At 50.2% G+C, this 23,180-nt stretch overlaps 1 protein-coding gene across 4 annotated transcripts in view; it reads left to right on the top strand.

Annotated features, from left to right (window-relative positions):
- The window catches only part of LOC141266140 (uncharacterized), a 236,973-nt gene that overhangs the window by 96,890 nt on the left and 116,903 nt on the right, over nucleotides 1–23,180 (top strand). For 2 of the 4 annotated variants that reach the window (XM_073680104.1, XM_073680103.1), the window contains exon 3: nucleotides 1,576–1,746. The exons of 1 other annotated variant lie outside the window; for it this stretch is intronic. In XM_073680104.1, coding sequence (XP_073536205.1) covers nucleotides 1,576–1,746 — 171 coding nt within the window. Of the gene's footprint in view, nucleotides 1–1,575; nucleotides 1,747–23,180 lie in introns of those variants that run through there. One more of the 4 variants, XM_073680107.1, reaches the window with a different exon arrangement.

Raw genomic sequence — 23,180 nt, 5'->3', positions numbered from 1 at the left:
AGCATATGGTCTCACAAGGGGTCTGAGGAGCTCATCTCGGTACCTAATGGCAGTCAGGCTATCTCTGGTGAGCACATGGAGGGCTGTGCGGCCCTCCAAAGAAATGCCACCCCACACCATTAATGACCCACTGCCAAACCGGTCATGTTGGAGGATGTTGCAGGCAGCAGAACGTTCTTCGTGCCACGTTTCCTATTACGATTTTACCTTTCTTTAGCTAGGAAACATGGCAGGGACACTGTCATCCATCTGATTGATATCCGCTTAGAGGCATTGCCACGACCGCCCAGTGATGTGAGCCAATGCGTCATGTTCGCCACTTCATCAAAACTTCGAAGCTATGTCTTTCATGTCTCTCACAGAGGCCATTCATGAAAACCCAATATTCATAAATTGAAAAGGAGAACAGTGAAGCTTAAAGTGCGCTTGCCTTTCTGGTCACACAAGGATGCTAGAGGTGATAAAGTTATCTACACTGGCGATAACTTGCAGAAGAATGCAGGAGGTGACAGATTTGTCTATGATCTATCAGATAACCAGCTTTAATTAACTTTGCTGGAGGTGGGACGTTAGAGGGTCTCAGCCGAAGATAAAGGTCATGTGTAGGTCATAAATCTAGATCTTGCTCCATTTAATCAATGGTAATCTGTGAATTTTATAGATTTTACAGTTATATTTATGATATTATTTGTGGCAGCATTGCGTTCTAATTACTGGTAGATCTTAGCCGGTGTCAGGACTTTCCAGGGCTTTTTCCTCCTCTTTCTTTGCGTGTTCAGTACTATATCCATCGTCATTTCTCATTATTACACATAATGTATGGACATCTATGGTGATCTCTTTACCTGTGGATTGGACGGATTGTTACCGACATCTGATGAGAATTTCATGTCAATAGCACCTTTACCAATAGATTTACTTATTTCACCGCTGTATATCCCAGGTTTACAGTCACTGCCGATGGATTTTCCTCCACACAATAACTACATCATAGATTTTCTCTCCTGATTCCTATTGTGCCCGCTGCTTCTTTTAGGGTCTTGTCTCCTGTACTGTACTTCTGTTTTGGTCGTACCCCTTTCTTTTACCTGAGCTGTTACCTTACTTTGGCTCCTTTTCTGTGTAACACCATTGCGGTCTAGTCTGCTGCTCAGTAACCCTCTGTTCACACACAATCTGTGTACTGGGAAGGGGCAGAGCGGCTCAGACAGGGAGAGTCCTGTACTCTGCGGGGAGGAATGGGTTCTCACTGAGCGGACTCTCTGGGAGGGTTTGTACCGCTCTACAGCACTGACGTTACGGAGAAAAGGAGGCAAAATTACATGACCTTCCAAAGACTGATGAGTGATCAACAAAAAGTCAGTTCTTCTTAAAGTCTCAACTGGTAGGTTTTCTTCTTCAGACCTTCTGCTTTTATTATGGTCATCTCTCTGATATCAAATTCTTATTGTAGATGCTTCCAGATCTGAATCCACTATTACTGCTGTGCTCTCTCTAGATCTCAGGAGCGGGGGTCACAATCTCCTACTAGAAGACATTGACTTCACTTCACTAAATGACTCTCTCCATTCACAGGATTACACATTAGTGAAGAAGACATTGGGCGACTGTGTGACTCCCATCATCCATGTCCATGAACCAGAAGGAAAGACCCTGAGCCCCAACACAGAAGCCCCTCACTCACCGATACCGGAGAAGAAGATCCTAGAACTCACCAACAAGATCACTGAGCTGCTGACCGGAGAGGTGACTGCTGGGAGATTATACACTGGAGGATTCTGGGTGATCAGCGGAGAGGAGACTGCTGGGAGATTATACAGTATACACTGGAGGATTATGGGTGATGAGAGGAGACTGCTGGGAGATTATACACTGGAGGATTTTGGGTGATGAACAGAGAGGAGACTGCTGGGAGATTATACAGTATACACTGGAGGATTCTGGGTGATGAGAGGAGGCTGCTGGGAGATTATACAGTATACACTGGAGGATTCTGGGTGATGAGAAGAGACTGCTGGGAGATTATACAGTATACACTGGAGGATTCTGGGTGATGAGAGGAGACTGCTGGGAGATTATACAGTTTACACTGGAGGATTCTGGGTGTTGAGAGGAGAGGAGACTGCTGGGAGATTATACAGTTTACACTGGAAGATTCTGGGTGATGAGAGGAGACTGCTGGGAGATTATACAGTATACACTGGAGGATTCTGGGTGATGAGAGGAGAGGAGACTGCTGGGAGATTATACAGTGTACACTGGAGGATTCTGGGTGATAAGCGGAGAGGAGACTGCTGGGAGATTATACAGTATAGACTGGAGGATTCTGGGTGATGAGAGGAGACTGCTGGGAGAATGTACAGTATACACTGGAGGATTCTGGGTGATGAGAGGAGACTGCTGGGAGATTATACATTATACACTGAAGGATTCTGGGTGATGAGAGGAGACTGCTGGAAGAATGTACAGTATACACTGGAGGATTCTGGGTGATGAGAGGTGACTGTTGGGAGATTATACATTATACACTGAAGGATTCTGGGTGATGAGAGGAGACTGCTGGGAGATTATACACTGGAGGATTCTGGGTGATGAGAGGAGACTGCTGGGAGAATGTACATTATACACTGAAGGATTCTGGGTGATGAGAGGAGACTGCTGGGAGATTATACAGTATACACTGAAGGATTCTGGGTGCTGAGAGGAGACTGCTGGGAGAATGTACAGTATACACTGAAGGATTCTGGGTGATGAGAGGAGACTGCTGGTAGATTATACAGTATACACTGGAGGATTCTGGGTGATGAGCGGAGAGGAGACTGCTGGGAGATTATACAGTATACACTGGAGGATTCTGGGTGATGAGCGGAGAGGAGACTGCTGGGAGATTATACAGTATATACGGGAGGATTCTGGGTGATGAGAGGAGACTGCTGGGAGATTATACAGTATATACGGGAGGATTCTGGGTGATGAGAGGAGACTGCTCGGAGATTATACAGTATACACTGGAGGATTCTGGGTGATGAGAGGAGACTGCTGGGAGATTATACAGTGTACACTGGAGGATTCTGGGTGATGAGCGGAGAGGAGACTGCTGGGAGATTATACAGTGTACACTGGAGGATTCTGGGTGATGAGAGGAGACTGCTGGGAGATTATACAGTATACACTGAAGGATTCTGGGTGCTGAGAGGAGACTGCTGGGAGAATGTACAGTATACACTGAAGGATTCTGGGTGATGAGAGGAGACTGCTGGTAGATTATACAGTATACACTGGAGGATTCTGGGTGATGAGCGGAGAGGAGACTGCTGGGAGATTATACAGTATACACTGGAGGATTCTGGGTGATGAGCGGAGAGGAGACTGCTGGGAGATTATACAGTATATACGGGAGGATTCTGGGTGATGAGAGGAGACTGCTGGGAGATTATACAGTATATACGGGAGGATTCTGGGTGATGAGAGGAGACTGCTCGGAGATTATACAGTATACACTGGAGGATTCTGGGTGATGAGAGGAGACTGCTGGGAGATTATACAGTGTACACTGGAGGATTCTGGGTGATGAGCGGAGAGGAGACTGCTGGGAGATTATACAGTGTACACTGGAGGATTCTGGGTGATGAGAGGAGACTGCTGGGAGAATGTACAGTATACACTGGAGGATTCTGGGTGATGAGAGGAGACTGCTGGGAGATTATATAGTATACACTGGAGGATTCTGGGTGAGGAGAGGAGACTGCTGGGAGATTATACAGTATACACTGGAGGATTCTGGGTGATGAGAGGAGAGGGGACTGCTGGGAGATTATACAGTATACACTGGAGGATTCTGGGTGATGAGAGGAGACTGCTGGGAGAATGTACAGTATACACTGGAGGATTCTGGGTGATGAGAGGAGAGGGGACTGCTGGGAGATTATACAGTATACACTGGAGGATTCTGGGTGATGAGAGGAGAGGGGACTGCTGGGAGATTATACAGTATACACTGGAGGATTCTGGGTGATGAGAGGAGAGGGGACTGCTGGGAGATTATACAGTATACACTGGAGGATTCTGGGTGATGAGAGGAGAGGGGACTGCTGGGAGATTATACAGTATACACTGGAGGATTCTGGGTGAGAGGAGACTGCTGGGAGAATGTACAGTATACACTGGAGGATTCTGGGTGATGAGAGGAGACTGCTGGGAGATTATACAGTATATACGGGAGGATTCTGGGTGATGAGAGGAGACTGCTGGGAGATTATACAGTATACACTGGAGGATTCTGGGTGATGAGAGGAGACTGCTGGGAGATTATACAGTGTACACTGGAGGATTCTGGGTGATGAGAGGAGACTGCTGGGAGATTATACAGCATACACTGGAGGATTCTGGGTGATGAGAGGAGACTGTTGGGAGATTATACCGTATACACTGGAGGATTCTGGGTGAGGAGAGGAGACTGCTGGGAGATTACACAGTGTACACTGGAGGATTCTGGGTGATGAGAGGAGACGGCTGGGAGATTATACAGTATACACTGAAGGATTCTGGGTGATGAGCGGAGAGGAGACTGCTGGGAGATTATACAGTATACACTGAAGGATTCTGGGTGATGAGAGGAGACGGCTGGCAGATTATACAGTATACACTGGAGGATTCTGGGTGATGAGAGGAGACTGCTGGGAGATTATACAGTATACACTGGAGGATTCTGAGTGAGGAGAAGAGACTGCTGGGAGATTATACAGTGTACACTGGAGGATTCTGGGTGATGAGAGGAGACTGCTGGGAGATTATACAGTATATGACGCACCCCTGGGCCTTCGTCGCGCGGCATCGCGCGCATGGGAGCTTACCTGGAGTCGGATCTGTTGAGGGTTGTAGTCTCGTGGCGGTGACCCGGTCCGTGCCCAGGGAGTCAAACTGAGCGGCGATGTATTAGCGGTAGATGTTGGACGACTACGCCACCCGTTGAATGCAGCGAAGGAGCTGCCGCTGCAGGGCAGACCGCTGAGGCCGGTGGTAGGATTGTGCAGCGTGATAGTATCACCCCCAACGGGAGGGGTATGGCCTCAGTGCAGCCGACGTGGATGATGGGGGTAGCAGGAATCACTCAGAGACGATGCGGTGTAATTCAGGGTCTTTACTGGTGATAAAGATAGACCCTCCCGGAGTACTGGCTAGCGATCGGGGCCTGGTCAGTCCTTGAGCAGATGGGATCTCCCCTGGCCAGGCGGAGTTGTAGGCCTCCCAAACTGACTGTACTCTTCTGGCTACCTTGCTAGAGGCGGGTATAAGTAGCCCACATCCCTGAGTGTACCGTGTGGTGCTCACCCGTATGGCCGGTGACTCGGGGCCTTCTAGTGGCGTCCGCTCCACGACGGCGGTGCTGGTCCCACGCGTGTGACTGTGCCTTCGGGTTTCTTGGCCAGAGGACCTGAAATCCCCTGCCGGGCGGTTTCTGCTGCTGGGTAAAGATTAGTCCCCCCAGCCTCGGACTCCGGGTCCGGTGATAGCTTCTCAGTCAGGGCGAGCTCTGCAGCTGCCAGCCCCTGACTCCTTATAGCACTGCTCCCACAGAGCTCCTGATGTTCTTTTCCTAGATCTGCTTCTCTTCTCTGTCTCTACTTCTTCTCTACTCACTAACCCTGCCTCAGCCCTAGGTTTATATAGGGGAAGTCCTTCCCCTCCCAGGACTGGGCAGGAGGTGTGGCATGCATAGGATTCCTGACCAAGAGACCTCCCACCTGCTCTCAGACATAACATTGCTGTTACTGTGGAAACCAGACCCCTGGGGTGCCACATTCCCCCCTAGTGAAATTTAGTACTCCGGGACTAAACATATTTTTAAACATAACAAGGTATAAACAATAATAGTACAATAAGAAAAACATATAAAGATGGTCACGGCGTGTCCGCAACCGGGTGCAGTTTTTGAAGAAAAGCAAGGTGTCCATTTCACCAAAACAGGGAGACGTAACCAGGTAGGGGTCTGTCCTGCCCCGAGTCCTTAACAGTCTTTAGTCCATTCCTAGGTTACGCTCCAACCATGTACAAGGATTCCCGGTAAATCCACCAAGGACTCCTATAAATAACTAGAAACACATAATTATACACAAGCAACAAGAAAAACAGGTAACCACAAATAAAACAATTTATACACTTCAAATCCTCCAACGTGCGGGTAACTGGCCTCTAGTGGCCCTAGTGGACCTACGGAGCTGACTGTCTAGCCCTGAACTACAGGGTGTAGGAGCTGTCAAGGGTAAACTGGGCAGCTGTCTACCGGCTCTTTGGCTCACTAGGGGTACGGCAGGCTCACTATAAGCAGAGGGTTGATCCTCCTGTTCTGCTTGTGTGGAGTCTTCTGCCTCCTGGACCGGCTGCTCTTCCAGTTCTACCTGTTGCTCCGTAGGCACTTGGGATGCTGGTTGGAGGAACGTGAGGACGGGTACCACAACTTGAGTCCAGGACCGAGGGAAGTCTCCGAGCACAGTACTAACCATATCTTCCCTTTCCTCTACGGGTCGATGGTCTTCTTGTTCCTCTTCAGGGTTCCGTAGCTGTTCAGGACACTTCTTCAGGTGATCCCGGGATACAATGGCTATGGTCTCCCCTCCGTCTTTACTGATGGTACAGACTTTCGGGTTCTCGTGGCTTGAGGGCAGTACGGTGTACGGGTCCTTCTCCCACTGGTCGTCCAACTTGTGGAGCCGTCTTTTCCTCTTCAAGACCTGCTCTCCGGGTACCAGGGGAACAGTGGGAGCATACTGGTTGTAAGTTTTCTCTTGTCTTTCCCTAGCCTGACAGAGACTTCGCTCCACGCTCTCCTGTACTTTCCGGTACTGCTGCTGCCTCTCTGTGTCCCAGTCTGCCTCTGGTGAAGTGTCCTCGGGTGTCAGGACTCCCATTTCCAGGTCAACAGGTAACTTACCAGGTCTCGCCCTCATTAGGTAAGCCGGGGTACAGTTGGTGGAACCTACCGGGATGTGGTTGTATAGGTCCACCAGATCAGGCAGCTTCTCAGGCCACAGACTGCGTTCTTCCAGGGGCAACGTTTTCAGGAGATCCATTACCACCTGGTTCATTTTCTCACAAAGTCCATTAGTTTGCGGATGATAGGGTGTCGTCCTTATCTTCCGGCAGCCATATAGATTGCAGAATTCCTGGAAGACCTCTGCTTCAAAGGCAGGTCCCTGGTCCGTCAGCACTTGGTCCGGGTACCCGTGTGGGCGGCAGAAGTGCTGCTGGAAGGCTCTAGCTGCTGTTTGAGCCGTTAAGTCCTTAACGAGGACGACAACCAAGAACCGGGAGTAATGATCCACAATGGTTAACGCGTAGACGTAGCCACTTCTGCTTGGGGTCAGTTTTACATGATCCAAGGCTACCAGTTCCAACGGCTGCCGGGTGACGATGGACTGCAGGGGAGTCTTCTGGCTGGCACGGTCCTTCCTTCTTAGGTTGCACGGGCCACAGTCTCTGCACCACCTCTCGATGGTTCCCCTCATGCCTACCCAGTGGAACCGCCCACACAGCAGGAACTCCAGCTTCTTCCATCCGAAGTGTCCAGCCCCGTCGTGGTATGCTTCCATCACCATGGCTGCGTCTCTCCGTGGCACCACTACTTGCCAGATTAGTTCATGCGTTCGGGAGTTAACCATTCTGCGGCACAACTTCCCCTTGTAAAGGAACAGTCGACTCTTCTCAGCCCACAGTTGCTTGGCTTCCTCCGGAGCGTCTGGGTCAAGGCGAGCCTCTGGCCGAGTCAGCATCTCCTTCACCAGCCGGACGGCAGGGTCACTGTCTTGCGTTTCCTCCCAGTTGTAGTGAGGCAAGGGGTTAAACGTAGCGGCTTGCTTACTCCTTACCCGATGGGAATACTGGATAGTCCCATGACGGTGGAACGCGGGGAGTTCGACTTCTTCCAGTCCCTCTGGATCTTCTCCTACGTCCGGTAGGTTTGGCATCCTGGACAGGGCGTCCGCGTTGGTATTGGAGCGTCCTGCCCGGTATTTGATTGTGAACTCGTAGTTGGACAGACGGGCCATCCATCTCTGCTCTAGGGCACCGAGTCTTGCCGTGTCCAGGTGTGTCAACGGGTTGTTATCCGTGTACACGGTGAACCGGGAAGAAGCGAGGTAGTGCTTAAAGCGTTCGGTGACTGCCCACACCACTGCCAGGAACTCTAGCTTAAATGAGCTGTAATTCTCAGGGTTTCTTTCGGTGGATCGCAGTTTTCGGCTAGTGTAAGCGATTACTCGTTCTTTCCCCTGCTGGATCTGGGACAGTACGGCTCCTAGCCCGATGTTACTTGCGTCGGTGTAGAGGATAAAGGGCTGGCTGTAATCAGGGTACGCCAGGATTTCATCCCCTGTGAGGGCCATCTTCAGCTGGCGGAAGGACTCTTCTTCTAACTTCTCCCATTTGAAGGGCGGCTTCTGGTTCTTGGCCTTCCGGGACTGGCCTATCAGGAGGTCCTGCATAGGAGCTGCCTTTTTGGTGAAACCGGGGATGAATCTGCGGTAATAGCCTACCAACCCGAGGAACTGCCGCACTTCCTTTACACTGGAGGGACTTGGCCATTCCTTAATTGCGGTGATCTTATCAGGGTCGGGAGCCACTCCGTCAGCGCTCACCACGTGTCCCAGGTACTGCACCTTTGGTTTCAAGAGGTGACACTTGGAGGGTTTTACCTTTTAAGCCGTAGCTTGCCAAAGCTTCGAACACTTCCGCCAGGTGTTTCAGGTGGTCCTCATAAGTCTTGGAATATACGATGACATCGTCCAGGTACAACAGGACCGTCTCGAAGTTTCTGTGGCCCAGACAGCACTCCATTAATCGTTGGAAGGTTCCCGGTGCGTTGCAGAGTCCGAACGGCATACAGGTAAACTCGCTAAGTCCCATTGGGGTGGTGAATGCGGTCTTCTCCCGGTCCGCCTCTGCTACAGGAACCTGCCAGTACCCGCTAGTGAGATCCAAGGTAGAGAAGAAGTTAGCAGATCTTAAAGCAGCCAAAGACTCCTCTATCCTTGGTAAGGGGTACGCATCCTTGTGTGTGATACGGTTAATTTTCCGGTAATCTACACACATCCTCATGGTGTTGTCTTTCTTTTTGACTAAGACTAGTGGAGCTGCCCAGGGGCTACAGCTATCCCTGATCACCCCAGCCTCCTTCATGTCCCTAAGCATCCCCTTGGTGTGTTGGTAGTGTGCAGGGGGTACGGGTCGATACCTCTCTTTTATAGGAAGATGGTCTCCCGTGGGGATGTGGTGTTCTACCCCCTTGACTCGCCCGAAGTCTAACGGGTGTTTACTAAACACTCTCTCGTACTCTTGAACCACCCGATAGACTCCCTGTTTCTGGTGTGAGGGAGTGGAGTCAGTACCCAAATGTAGTTGCTGACACCAGTCCTCCATTGTTTCCTTAGAGCCGTTACCTTCCTCCGGGGAAGATGGAGGCAAGGGTTCTACGGACTGTATGGAATTTTGATTGATGGTATACAATTTGGCTAGCGTGGCATACCGGGGCAGGTACACTTCCCTCTTCCCGATATTTATTATGCGAACGGGCACCCTCCCATGGCGTACATTGACCACCCCCCGTGCTGTCAAAATGGTGGGCCTACTGTCTGAGTAAACTGGTTCTACCATTGCCTGGTAATCTCTACCTCTCAGACCAATAGCTGCCCGGCACCAAATCATCATTTCACTTTTTGGGGACATGGCAATAGGAAAAGGGTCACACATTCTTACGCTACCAATCTCCCCACCGGAGAGTTCTATCTGTTGCCGTCGCATCAGTGCCCGGATCTCTTTCTGGAGCACTCGCTGCTGGCCGGAGCTGGCGTTCTTGGCAACCTGCTGTAAAAGGAAAATCACCTCTGCAAGACAATTTTCAATTATATTAGTTCCTAGAGTTATCTTTGGGTGACTCTCGCGCTTGTCAATGTCTACAATGATCAGTCCCTGTGCCGCCAATTCGACTCTACCGATTTTAATGGTCACCTCTTTAAATCCAATCTGTGGCACGGGCTGACCATTGCTGGCGATGATACTCAAGTCGTCGTCAGGGTAGCGGGTGATATCCGAGTCATTCCAGTACTGCTTGAAGAGCACGTACGGGATAGTGGTGACCTGTGACCCGGTGTCCAATAGGGCACTCATAGGGATGCCATCCAGTACCACAGGCAAGACTGGACGTCCTCCCACATATCTGTCGCGCCAGTTCGATGGGCCTGATGATCTTTTTCCTGGGGTTTGGCCCTCTACCCCAGGTTGTGCCAGTTTAAAGGACAGTACCTTGCCATATGTCCGGGTTGATTGCAGCGGCGGCAGATGGGTTGTCCGTCCTCGTTGTATCGGTCGCTGGGTCTTCCTCTGGCCGGTGGGGTCCTCCTTGGTCGACGCCACGGGATGTCCTCCGGTCCGGATGCCAGCTGGATCTTCCCTGGAGTGGAAACCTGTAAAGACTGCACAGTTCGGGTTAGCGCGGCAACGCTTTTAGCTAGCTCTTGGACCTGATGGTGCAGGTCTGGAGCCGGGTCATTGTTCAAAGCCTGCGCATCAGCTCCCACAGGCCCTGCCGACAAGGGTGCCGCCTCCTGGTGGTAAGTGGTAGTGGGGCGTCTGTGGGTCACAACGCCACCTGGTGCCGGTTCTCGGAGCACCCGGATGGCTCTGTCCTTGAACTGTGCAAATCCCAGAAGAGGGTCCTGTAAGGCCATTGCCCGCAACTGGGTTCGGTGGGCATTGCAATATAAACCCTCTATAAATTGTTCAGTCAACAGCCTGTCCTCGTCTCCCACGCCGTCAGGGTCGGTCTGCTTAATGGCTCTCAGGGCCTCTTGTAGGTTCAGGGCATAGTCCCTTATACTCTCGTGTGCTCGCTGCTTGCACCCGTAGAATCCAAGCTTGATCTCGGCTGAGGTGCGGGTATCAAAGGTGTCCCTCAGCCGGGTTAGTATCTCTGCGACAGTCCTCCTCCCAGGTGGCCAGGACTTTAACTCCCTTTGGGCTGCCCCGGTTAATTGGGCCACCAGGATGCTCACTTTTTGCTCCTCTGTGAGGGGATACACCTGGAAGAGGCTATCCAGCTTTTCTCTAAAGTCATGCAGGGTATGTGACTCCCCTGAGTACTGGGGTAGCCAGGCTGCCCCCGGGATATAGGGCATGGTGAAAGGCATGACCGCAACAGCGGTGGCGCTGGCGGGGGTTGAAGCGGTGAAGCTCTCCTCCGTATCCGACATCCTTCTCCCCCCTAGTGGACCGTGGCCTACCTTGCGATGATCCTCTTCCGTAGGCCGCGGCTCCGCAGTGGATCGTCAGGGTTGAGGACCTTCCGTCGCGCTCCTGTGACGTCAGCGTCTGCTGGGCTCCTTCCAGGACCTTACGCAACGTCCGGACGTGAGGCGGGGCTTCAGTTCTCGCGCGCTTTCGGAGTCCACGCCCCTCTTCTTCCCGCGCGGCGTCTTCAAGATGGCGTCCAACGGCGGGAAAACTCCACGGATGGCGGGAAGAAGGCAGAAGATGGCGCCGGATGGCGGGAAAACTTTGCGGATGGCGGGAAGAAGACAGAAGATGGCGCCGGATGGCGGGAATCTTCACCACTGGTAAGTTTGAACAGTCTTTTTCAGGCACGCAGTACCCGGTGGTTGCGGGCACGAGATCCTGCCGACTACGCCAAAAGTTGACGCACACCTGGGCCTTCGTCGCGCGGCATCGCGCGCACGGGAGCTTACCCGGAGCCGGATCTGTTGAGGGTTGTAGTCTCGTGGCGGTGACCCGGTCCGTGCCCAGGGAGTCAAACTGAGCGGCGATGTATTAGCGGTAGATGTTGGAAGACTACGCCACCCGTTGAATGCAGCGAAGGAGCTGCCGCTGCAGGGCAGACCGCTGAGGCCGGTGGTAGGATTGTGCAGCGTGATAGTATCACCCCCAACGGGAGGGGTATGGCCTCAGGGCAGCCGACGTGGATGATGGGGGTAGCAGGAATCACTCAGAGACGATGCGGTGTAATTCAGGGTCTTTACTGGTGATAAAGATAGACCCTCCCGGAGTACTGGCTAGCGATCGGGGCCTGGTCAGTCCTTGAGCAGATGGGATCTCCCCTGGCCAGGCGGAGTTGTAGGCCTCCCAAACTGACTGTACTCTTCTGGCTACCTTGCTAGAGGCGGGTATAAGTAGCCCACGTCCCTGAGTGTACCGTGTGGTGCTCACCCGTATGGCCGGTGACTCGGGGCCTTCTAGTGGCGTCCGCTCCACGACGGCGGTGCTGGTCCCACGCGTCTGACCGTGCCTTCGGGTTTCTTGGCCAGAGGACCTGAAATCCCCTGCCGGGCGGTTTCTGCTGCTGGGTAAAGATTAGTCCCCACAGCCTCGGACTCCGGGTCCGGTGATAGCTTCTCAGTCAGGGCGAGCTCTGCAGCTGCCAGCCCCTGACTCCTTATAGCACTGCTCCCACAGAGCTCCTGATGTTCTTTTCCTAGATCTGCTTCTCTTCTCTGTCTCTACTTCTTCTCTACTCACTAACCCTGCCTCAGCCCTAGGTTTATATAGGGGAAGTCCTTCCCCTCCCAGGACTGGGCAGGAGGTGTGGCATGCATAGGATTCCTGACCAAGAGACCTCCCACCTGCTCTCAGACATAACATTGCTGTTACTGTGGAAACCAGACCCCTGGGGTGCCACATTTACACTGGAGGATTCTGGGTGATGAGCGGAGAGGAGACTGCTGGGAGATTATACACTGGAGGATTCTGGGTGATGAGCGGAGAGGAGACTGCTGGGAGATTATACAGTGTACACTGGAGGATTCTGGGTGATGAGAGGAGAGGAGACTTCTGGGAGATTATACAGTATACACTGGAGGATTCTGGGTGATGAGAGGAGACTTCTGGGAGATTATACAGTATACGCTGGAGGACTCTGGGTGATGAGAGGAGAGGAGATTGCTGGGAGATTATACAGTATATACTGGAGGATTCTGGGTGATGAGAGGAGACGACTGGGAGATTATACAGTATACACTGAAGGATTCTGGGTGATGAGCGGAGAGGAGACTGCTGGGAGATTATACGGTATACACTGGAGGATTCTGGGTGATGAGAGGAGACTGCTGGGAGATTATGCAGTATACACTGGAGGATTCTGGGTGATGAGCGGAGAGGAGACTGCTGGGAGATTATACGGTATACACTGGAGGATTCTGGGTGATGAGAGGAGACTGCTGGGAGATTATGCAGTATACACTGGAGGATTCTGGGTGATGAGAGGAGACGGCTGGGAGATTATACAGTATACACTGGAGGATTCTGGGTGATGAGAGGAGACTGCTGGAGATTATACAGTATACACTGGAGGATCCTGGGTGATGAGAGGAGACTGCTGGGAGATTATACAGTGTACACTGGAGGATTCTGGGTGAGGAGAGGAGACTGCTGGGAGATTATACAGTGTACACTGGAGGATTCTGGGTGATGAGAGGAGACTGCTGGGAGAATATACAGTATACACTGGAGGATTCTGGGTGATGAGAGGAGACTGCTGGAGATTATACAGTATACACTGGAGGATCCTGGGTGATGAGAGGAGACTGCTGGGAGATTATACAGTATACACTGAAGGATTCTGGGTGATGAGAGGAGAGGAGACTGCTGGGAGATTATACACTGGAGGATTCTGGGTGATGAGCGGAGAGGAGACTGCTGGGAGATTATACAGTGTACACTGGAGGATTCTGGGTGATGAGCGGAGAGGAGACTGCTGGGAGATTATACAGTATACCCTGGAGGATTCTGGGTGATGAGAGGAGACTGTTGGGATATTATACAGTATGCACTGGAGGATTCTGGGTGATGAGAGGGGACTGCTGGGAGATTATACATTATACACTGAAGGATTCTGGGTGATGAGCGGAGAGGAGACTGCTGGAGATTATACAGTATACACTGGAGGATCCTGGGTGATGAGAGGAGACTGCTGGGAGATTATACAGTGTACACTGGAGGATTCTGGGTGAGGAGAGGAGACTGCTGGGAGATTATACAGTGTACACTGAAGGATTCTGGGTGATGAGAGGAGAGGAGACTGCTGGGAGATTATACACTGGAGGATTCTGGGTGATGAGCGGAGAGGAGACTGCTGGGAGATTATACAGTGTACACTGGAGGATTCTGGGTGATGAGCGGAGAGGAGACTGCTGGGAGATTATACAGTATACCCTGGAGGATTCTGGGTGATGAGGAGACTGTTGGGATATTATACAGTATACACTGGAGGATTCTGGGTGATGAGCGGAGAAGAGACTTCTGGGAGATTATACAGTATACACTGAAGGATTCTGAGTGATGAGAGGAGACTGCTGGAAGAATGTACAGTATACACTGGAGGATTCTGGGTGATGAGAGGAGACTGCGGGGAGATTATACAGTATACACTGGAGGATTCTGGGTGATGAGCGGAGAGGGGACTGCTGGGAGATTATACAGTATACACTGGAGGATTCTGGGTGATGAGAGGAGACTGCTGGGAGATTATACAGTGTACACTGGAGGATTCTGGGTGATGAGAGGAGACTGCTGGGAGATTATACAGTGTACGCTGGAGGATTCTGGGTGATGAGAGGAGACTGCTGGGAGAGTATACAGTATACACTGGAGGATTCTGGCTGATGAGAGGAGACGGTTGGGAGATTATACAGTATAGACTGGAGGATTCTGGGTGATGAGAGGAGACTGCTGGGAGATTATACAGTATACACTGGAGGATTCTGGGTGTTGAGAGGAGACTGCTGGGAGAATATACAGTATACACTGGAGGATTCTGGGTGATGAGAGGAGACGGCTGGGAGATTATACAGTATACACTGAAGGATTCTGGGTGATGAGAGGAGACTGCTGGGAGAATGTGCAGTATACACTGGAGGATTCTGGGTGATGAGAGGAGACTGCTGGGAGATTATACATTATACACTGAAGGATTCTTGGTGATGAGAGGAGACTGCTGGGAGAATGTACATTATACACTGAAGGATTCTGGGTGATGAGAGGAGACTGCTGGGAGATTATACAGTATACACTGAAGGATTCTGGGTGATGAGAGGAGACTGCTGGGAGAATGTACAGTATACACTGAAGGATTCTGGGTGATGAGAGGAGACTGCTGGGAGATTATACAGTATACACTGGAGGATTCTGGGTGATGAGCGGAGAGGAGACTGCTGGGAGATGATACAGTATATACGGGAGGATTCTGGGTGATGAGAGGAGACTGCTGGGAGATTATACAGTATACACTGGAGGATTCTGGGTGATGAGAGGAGACTGCTGGGAGATTATACAGTGTACACTGGAGGATTCTGGGTAATGAGCGGAGAGGAGACTGCTGGGAGATTATACAGTATAGACTGGAGGATTCTGGGTGATGAGAGGAGACTGCTGGGAGAATGTACAGTATACACTGGAGGATTCTGGGTGATGAGAGGAGACTGCTGGGAGATTATACAGTGTACACTGGAGGATTCTGGGTGATGAGCGGAGAGGAGACTGCTGGGAGATTATACAGTATAGACTGGAGGATTCTGGGTGATGAAAGGAGACTGCTGGGAGATTATACAGTATACACTGGAGGATTCTGGGTGATGAGAGGAGACTGCTGGGAGATTATATAGTATACGCTGGAGGATTCTGGGTGAGGAGAGGAGACTGCTGGGAGATTATACAGTATACACTGGAGGATTCTGGGTGATGAGAGGAGACTGCTGGGAGATTATACAGTTTACACTGGGGGATCCTGGGTGATGAGAAGAGACTGCTGGGAGATTATACAGTTTACACTGGAGGATCCTGGGTGATGAGAGGAGACTGCTGGGAGATTATACAGTATACATTGGAGGATTCTGGGTGATGAGAGGAGACTGCTGGGAGATTATACAGTTTACACTGGAGGATCCTGGGTGATGAGAGGAGACTGCTGGGAGATTATACAGTTTACACTGGAGGATTCTGGGTGATGAGAGGAGACTGCTGGGAGATTATACAGTTTACACTGGAGGATCCTGGGTGATGAGAGGAGACTGCTGGGAGATTATACAGTATACATTGGAGGATTCTGGGTGATGAGAGGAGACTGCTGGGAGATTATACAGTATACATTGGAGGATTCTGGGTGATGAGAGGAGACTGCTGGGAGATTATACAGTATACACTGGAGGATTCTGGGTGATGAGCGGGGAGGAGACTGCTGGGAGATTATACAGTATAGACTGGAGGATTCTGGGTGATGAGAGGAGACTGCTGGGAGAATGTACAGTATACACTGGAGGATTCTGGGTGATGAGAGGAGACTGCTGGGAGATTATACATTATACACTGAAGGATTCTTGGTGATGAGAGGAGACTGCTGGGAGAATGTACATTATACACTGAAGGATTCTGGGTGATGAGAGGAGACTGCTGGGAGATTATACAGTATAGACTGGAGGATTCTGGGTGATGAGAGGAGACTGCTGGGAGAATGTACAGTATACACTGGAGGATTCTGGGTGATGAGAGGAGACTGCTGGGAGATTATACAGTGTACACTGGAGGATTCTGGGTGATGAGCGGAGAGGAGACTGCTGGGAGATTATACAGTATAGACTGGAGGATTCTGGGTGATGAAAGGAGACTGCTGGGAGATTATACAGTATACACTGGAGGATTCTGGGTGATGAGAGGAGACTGCTGGGAGATTATATAGTATACGCTGGAGGATTCTGGGTGAGGAGAGGAGACTGCTGGGAGATTATACAGTATACACTGGAGGATTCTGGGTGATGAGAGGAGACTGCTGGGAGATTATACAGTTTACACTGGAGGATCCTGGGTGATGAGAGGAGACTGCTGGGAGATTATACAGTTTACACTGGAGGATCCTGGGTGATGAGAGGAGACTGCTGGGAGATTATACAGTATACATTGGAGGATTCTGGGTGATGAGAGGAGACTGCTGGGAGATTATACAGTTTACACTGGAGGATCCTGGGTGATGAGAGGAGACTGCTGGGAGATTATACAGTTTACACTGGAGGATTCTGGGTGATGAGAGGAGACTGCTGGGAGATTATACAGTTTACACTGGAGGATCCTGGGTGATGAGAGGAGACTGCTGGGAGATTATACAGTATACATTGGAGGATTCTGGGTGATGAGAGGAGACTGCTGGGAGATTATACAGTATACATTGGAGGATTCTGGTTGATGAGAGGAGACTGCTGGTAGATTATACAGTATACACTGGAGGATTCTGGGTGATGAGCGGAGAGGAGACTACTGGGAGATTATACAGTATAGACTGGAGGATTCTGGGTGATGAGAGGAGACTGCTGGGAGATTATACAGTATACACTGGAGGATTCTGGGTGATGAGAGGAGACTGCTGGGAGATTATACAGTGTACACTGGAGGATTCTGGGTGATGAGCGGAGAGGAGACTGCTGGGAGATTATACAGTATAGACTGGAGGATTCTGGGTGATGAGAGGAGAGGAGACTGCTGGGAGATTATACAGTATACACTGGAGGATTCTGGGTGATGAGAGGAGACTGCTGGGAGATAATACAGTATAGACTGGAGGATTCTGGGTGATGAGAGGAGACTGCTTTAAGAATGTACAGTATACACTGGAGGATTCTGGGTGATGAGAGGTGACTGTTGGGAGATTATACATTATACACTGAAGGATTCTGGGTGATGATAGGAGACTGCTGGGAGAATGTGCATTATACACTGAAGGATTCTGGGTGATGAGAGGAGACTGCTGGGAGAATGTACAGTATACACTGAAGGATTCTGGGTGATGAGAGGAGACTGCTGGGAGATTATACAGTATACACTGGAGGATTCTGGGTGATGAGAGGAGAGGAGACTGCTGGGAGATTATACAGTATACACTGGAGGATTCTGGGTGATGAGAGGAGAGGAGACTGCTGGGAGATTATACAGTATACACTGGAGGTTTCTGGGTGATGAGCGGAGAGGAGACTGCTGGGAGATTATACAGTATATACGGGAGGATTCTGGGTGATGAGAGGAGACTGCTGGGAGATTATACAGTGTACACTGGAGGATTCTGGGTGATGAGCGGAGAGTAGACTGCTGGGAGATTATACAGTGTACACTGGAGGATTCTGGGTGATGAGCGGAGAGGAGACTGCTGGGAGATTATACAGTATAGACTGGAGGATTCTGGGTGATGAGAGGAGAGGAGACTGCTGGGAGATTATACAGTATACACTGGAGGATTCTGGGTGATGAGAGGAGACTGCTGGGAGATAATACAGTATACACTGGAGGATTCTGGGTGATGAGAGGAGACTGCTGGAGATTATACAGTATACACTGGAGGATTCTGGGTGATGAGAGGAGACTGCTGGGAGATTATACAATATACACTGGAGGATTCTGGGTGATGAGAGGAAAGGAGACTGCTGGGAGATTATACAGTATACACTGGAGGATTCTGGGTGATGAGAGGAGACTGCTGGGAGAATATACAGTATACACTGGAGGATTCTGGGTGATGAGAGTAGACTGCTGGGAGATTATACAGTGTACACTGGAGGATTCTGGGTGATGAGCGGGGAGGAGACTGCTGGGAGATTATACAGTATAGACTGGAGGATTCTGGGTGATGAGAGGAGACTGCTGGGAGAATGTACAGTATACACTGGAGGATTCTGGGTGATGAGAGGAGACTGCTGGGAGATTATACATTATACACTGAAGGATTCTTGGTGATGAGAGGAGACTGCTGGGAGAATGTACATTAAACACTGAAGGATTCTGGGTGATGAGAGGAGACTGCTGGGAGAATGTACAGTATACACTGAAGGATTCTGGGTGATGAGAGGAGACTGCTGGGAGATTATACAGTATACACTGGAGGATTCTGGGTGATGAGCGGAGAGGAGACTGCTGGGAGATTATACAGTATACACTGGAGGATTCTGGGTGATGAGCGGAGAGTAGACTGCTGGGAGATTATACAGTATATACGGGAGGATTCTGGGTGATGAGAGGAGACTGCTGGGAGATTATACAGTATACACTGGAGGATTCTGGGTGATGAGAGGAGACTGCTGGGAGATTATACAGTGTACACTGGAGGATTCTGGGTAATGAGCGGAGAGGAGACTGCTGGGAGATTATACAGTATAGACTGGAGGATTCTGGGTGATGAGAGGAGAGGAGACTGCTGGGAGATTATACAGTATACACTGGAGGATTCTGGGTGATGAGAGGAGACTGCTGGGAGATTATACAGTGTACACTGTAGGATTCTGGGTGATGAGCGGAGAGGAGACTGCTGGGAGATTATACAGTATAGACTGGAGGATTCTGGGTGATGAGAGGAGACTGCTGGGAGAATGTACAGTATACACTGGAGGATTCTGGGTGATGAGCGGAGAGGAGACTGCTGGGAGATTATACAGTATAGACTGGAGGATTCTGGGTGATGAAAGGAGACTGCTGGGAGAATGTACAGTATACACTGGAGGATTCTGGGTGATGAGAGGAGACTGCTGGGAGATTATACAGTATACACTGGAGGATTCTGGGTGATGAGAGGAGACTGCTGGGAGATTATACAGTATACACTAGAGGATTCTGGGTGATGAGAGGAGACTGCTGGGAGATTATACAGTTTACACTGGAGGATCCTGGGTGATGAGAGGAGACTGCTGGGAGATTATACAGTGTACACTGGAGGATTCTGGGTGATGAGCGGAGAGGAGACTGCTGGGAGATTATACAGTGTACACTGGAGGATTCTGGGTGATGAGCGGAGAGGAGACTGCTGGGAGATTATACAGTATACACTGGAGGATTCTGGGTGATGAGAGGAGACTGCTGGGAGATAATACAGTATACACTGAAGGATTCTGGGTGATGAGAGGAGACGGCTGGGAGATTATACAGTATACACTGGAGGATTCTGGGTGATGAGAGGAGACTGCTGGGAGATTATACAGTATACACTGGAGGGATTCTGGGTGATGAGAGGAGACTGCTGGAGATTATACAGTATACACTGGAGGATTCTGGGTGATGAGAGGAGACTGCTGGGAGATTATACAATATACACTGGAGGATTCTGGGTGATGAGAGGAAAGGAGACTGCTGGGAGATTATACAGTATACACTGGAGGATTCTGGGTAATGAGAGGAGACTGCTGGGAGAATATATAGTATACACTGGAGGATTCTGGGTGATGAGAGTAGACTGCTGGGAGATTATACAGTGTACACTGGAGGATTCTGGGTGATGAGCGGAGAGGAGACTGCTGGGAGATTATACAGTATAGACTGGAGGATTCTGGGTGATGAGAGGAGACTGCTGGGAGAATGTACAGTATACACTGGAGGATTCTGGGTGAAGAGAGGAGACTGCTGGGAGATTATACATTATACACTGAAGGATTCTTGGTGATGAGAGGAGACTGCTGGGAGATTATACAGTGTACACTGGAGGATTCTGGGTGATGAGCGGAGAGGAGACTGCTGGGAGATTATACAGTATACACTGGAGGATTCTGGGTGATGAGAGGAGAGGAGACTGCTGGGAGATTATACAGTATACACTGGAGGATTCTGGGTGATGAGAGGAGACTGCTGGAAGAATGTACAGTATACACTGGAGGATTCTGGGTGATGAGAGGTGACTGTTGGGAGATTATACATTATACACTGAAGGATTCTGGGTGATGAGAGGAGACTGCTGGGAGAATGTACAGTATACACTGAAGGATTCTGGGTGATGAGAGGAGACTGCTGGGAGATTATACAGTATACACTGGAGGATTCTGGGTGATGAGCGGAGAGGAGACTGCTGGGAGATTATACAGTATACACTGGAGGATTCTGGGTGATGAGCGGAGAGGAGACTGCTGGGAGATTATACAGTATATACGGGAGGATTCTGGGTGATGAGAGGAGACTGCTGGGAGATTATACAGTATACACTGGAGGATTCTGGGTGATGAGAGGAGACTGCTGGGAGATTATACAGTGTACACTGGAGGATTCTGGGTGATGAGCGGAGAGGAGACTGCTGGGAGATTATACAGTGTACACTGGAGGATTCTGGGTGATGAGCGGAGAGGAGACTGCTGGGAGATTATACAGTATACATTGGAGGATTCTGGGTGATGAGAGGAGACTGCTGGGAGATAATACAGTATACACTGGAGGATTCTGGGTGATGAGAGGAGACTGCTGGGAGATTATACAGTATACACTGGAGGATTCTGGGTGATGAGAGGAGACTGCTGGGAGATAATACAGTATACACTGAAGGATTCTGGGTGATGAGAGGAGACGGCTGGGAGATTATACATTATACACTGGAGGATTCTGGGTGATGAGAGGAGAGGAGACTGCTGGGAGATTATACAGTATACACTGGAGGATTCGAGGAGAGGAGACTGCTGGGAGATTACACAGTGTACACTGGAGGATTCTGGGTGATGAGAGGAGACGGCTGGAAGATTATACAGTATACACTGAAGGATTCTGGGTGATGAGCGGAGAGGAGACTGCTGGGAGATTATGCAGTATACACTGGAGGATTCTGGGTGATGAGAGGAGACGGCTGGGAGATTATACAGTATACACTGGAGGATTCTGGGTGATGAGAGGAGACTGCTGGGAGATTATACAGTATACACTGGAGGATTCTGGGTGATGAGAGGAGACTGCTGGAGATTATACAGTATACACTGGAGGATCCTGGGTGATGAGAGGAGACTGCTGGGAGATTATACAGTGTACACTGGAGGATTCTGGGTGAGGAGAGGAGACTGCTGGGAGATTATACAGTATACACTGGAGGATTCTGGGTGATGAGAGGAGACTGCTGGAGATTTTACAGTATACACTGGAGGATTCTGGGTGATGAGAGGAGACTGCTGGGAGATTATACAGTATACACTGGAGGATTCTGGGTGATGAGCGGAGAGGAGACTGCTGGGAGATTATACAGTATATACGGGAGGATTCTGGGTGATGAGAGGAGACTGCTGGGAGATTATACAGTATACACTGGAGGATTCTGGGTGATGAGAGGAGACGGCTGGGAGATTATACAGTATACAGTGGAGGATTCTGGGTAATGAGCGGAGAGGAGACTGCTGGGAGATTATACAGTATAGACTGGAAGATTCTGGGTGATGAGAGGAGAGGAGACTGCTGGGAGATTATACAGTATACACTGGAGGATTCTGGGTGATGAGAGGAGACTACTGGGAGATTATACAGTGTACACTGGAGGATTCTGGGTGATGAGCGGAGAGGAGACTGCTGGGAGATTATACAGTATAGACTGGAGGATTCTGGGTGCTGAGAGGAGACTGCTGGGAGAATGTACAGTATACACTGGAGGATTCTGGGTGATGAGAGGAGACTGCTGGGAGATTATACAGTGTACACTGGAGGATTCTGGGTGATGAGCGGAGAGGAGACTGCTGGGAGATTATACAGTATAGACTGGAGGATTCTGGGTGATGAAAGGAGACTGCTGGGAGAATGTACAGTATACACTGGAGGATTCTGGGTGATGAGAGGAGACTGCTGGGAGATTATATAGTATACGCTGGAGGATTCTGGGTGAGGAGAGGAGACTGCTGGGAGATTATACAGTATACACTGGAGGATTCTGGGTGATGAGAGGAGACTGCTGGGAGATTATACAGTATACACTAGAGGATTCTGGGTGATGAGAGGAGACTGCTGGGAGATTATACAGTTTACACTGGAGGATCCTGGGTGATGAGAGGAGACTGCTGGGAGATTATACAGTGTACACTGGAGGATTCTGGGTGATGAGCGGAGAGGAGACTGCTGGGAGATTATACAGTGTACACTGGAGGATTCTGGGTGATGAGCAGAGAGGAGACTGCTGGGAGATTATACAGTGTACACTGGAGGATTCTGGGTGATGAGCGGAGACTGCTGGGAGATTATACAGTGTACACTGGAGGATTCTGGGTGATGAGCGGAGAGGAGACTGCTGGGAGATTATACAGTATAGACTGGAGGATTCTGGGTGATGAAAGGAGACTGCTGGGAGAATGTACAGTATACACTGGAGGATTCTGGGTGATGAGAGGAGACTGCTGGGAGATTATATAGTATACGCTGGAGGATTC

Source organism: Phyllobates terribilis, unplaced genomic scaffold, assembly GCF_046119375.1.
Source record: "Phyllobates terribilis strain yellow unplaced genomic scaffold, ASM4611937v1 Scaffold_4__5_contigs__length_816908805, whole genome shotgun sequence".
In the NCBI taxonomy this organism is placed as follows: Eukaryota; Metazoa; Chordata; class Amphibia; order Anura; family Dendrobatidae; genus Phyllobates; species Phyllobates terribilis.
The sequence above is the reverse complement of the archived record's forward strand: the minus strand, read 5'-3'. Positions and strand labels throughout refer to the sequence as shown.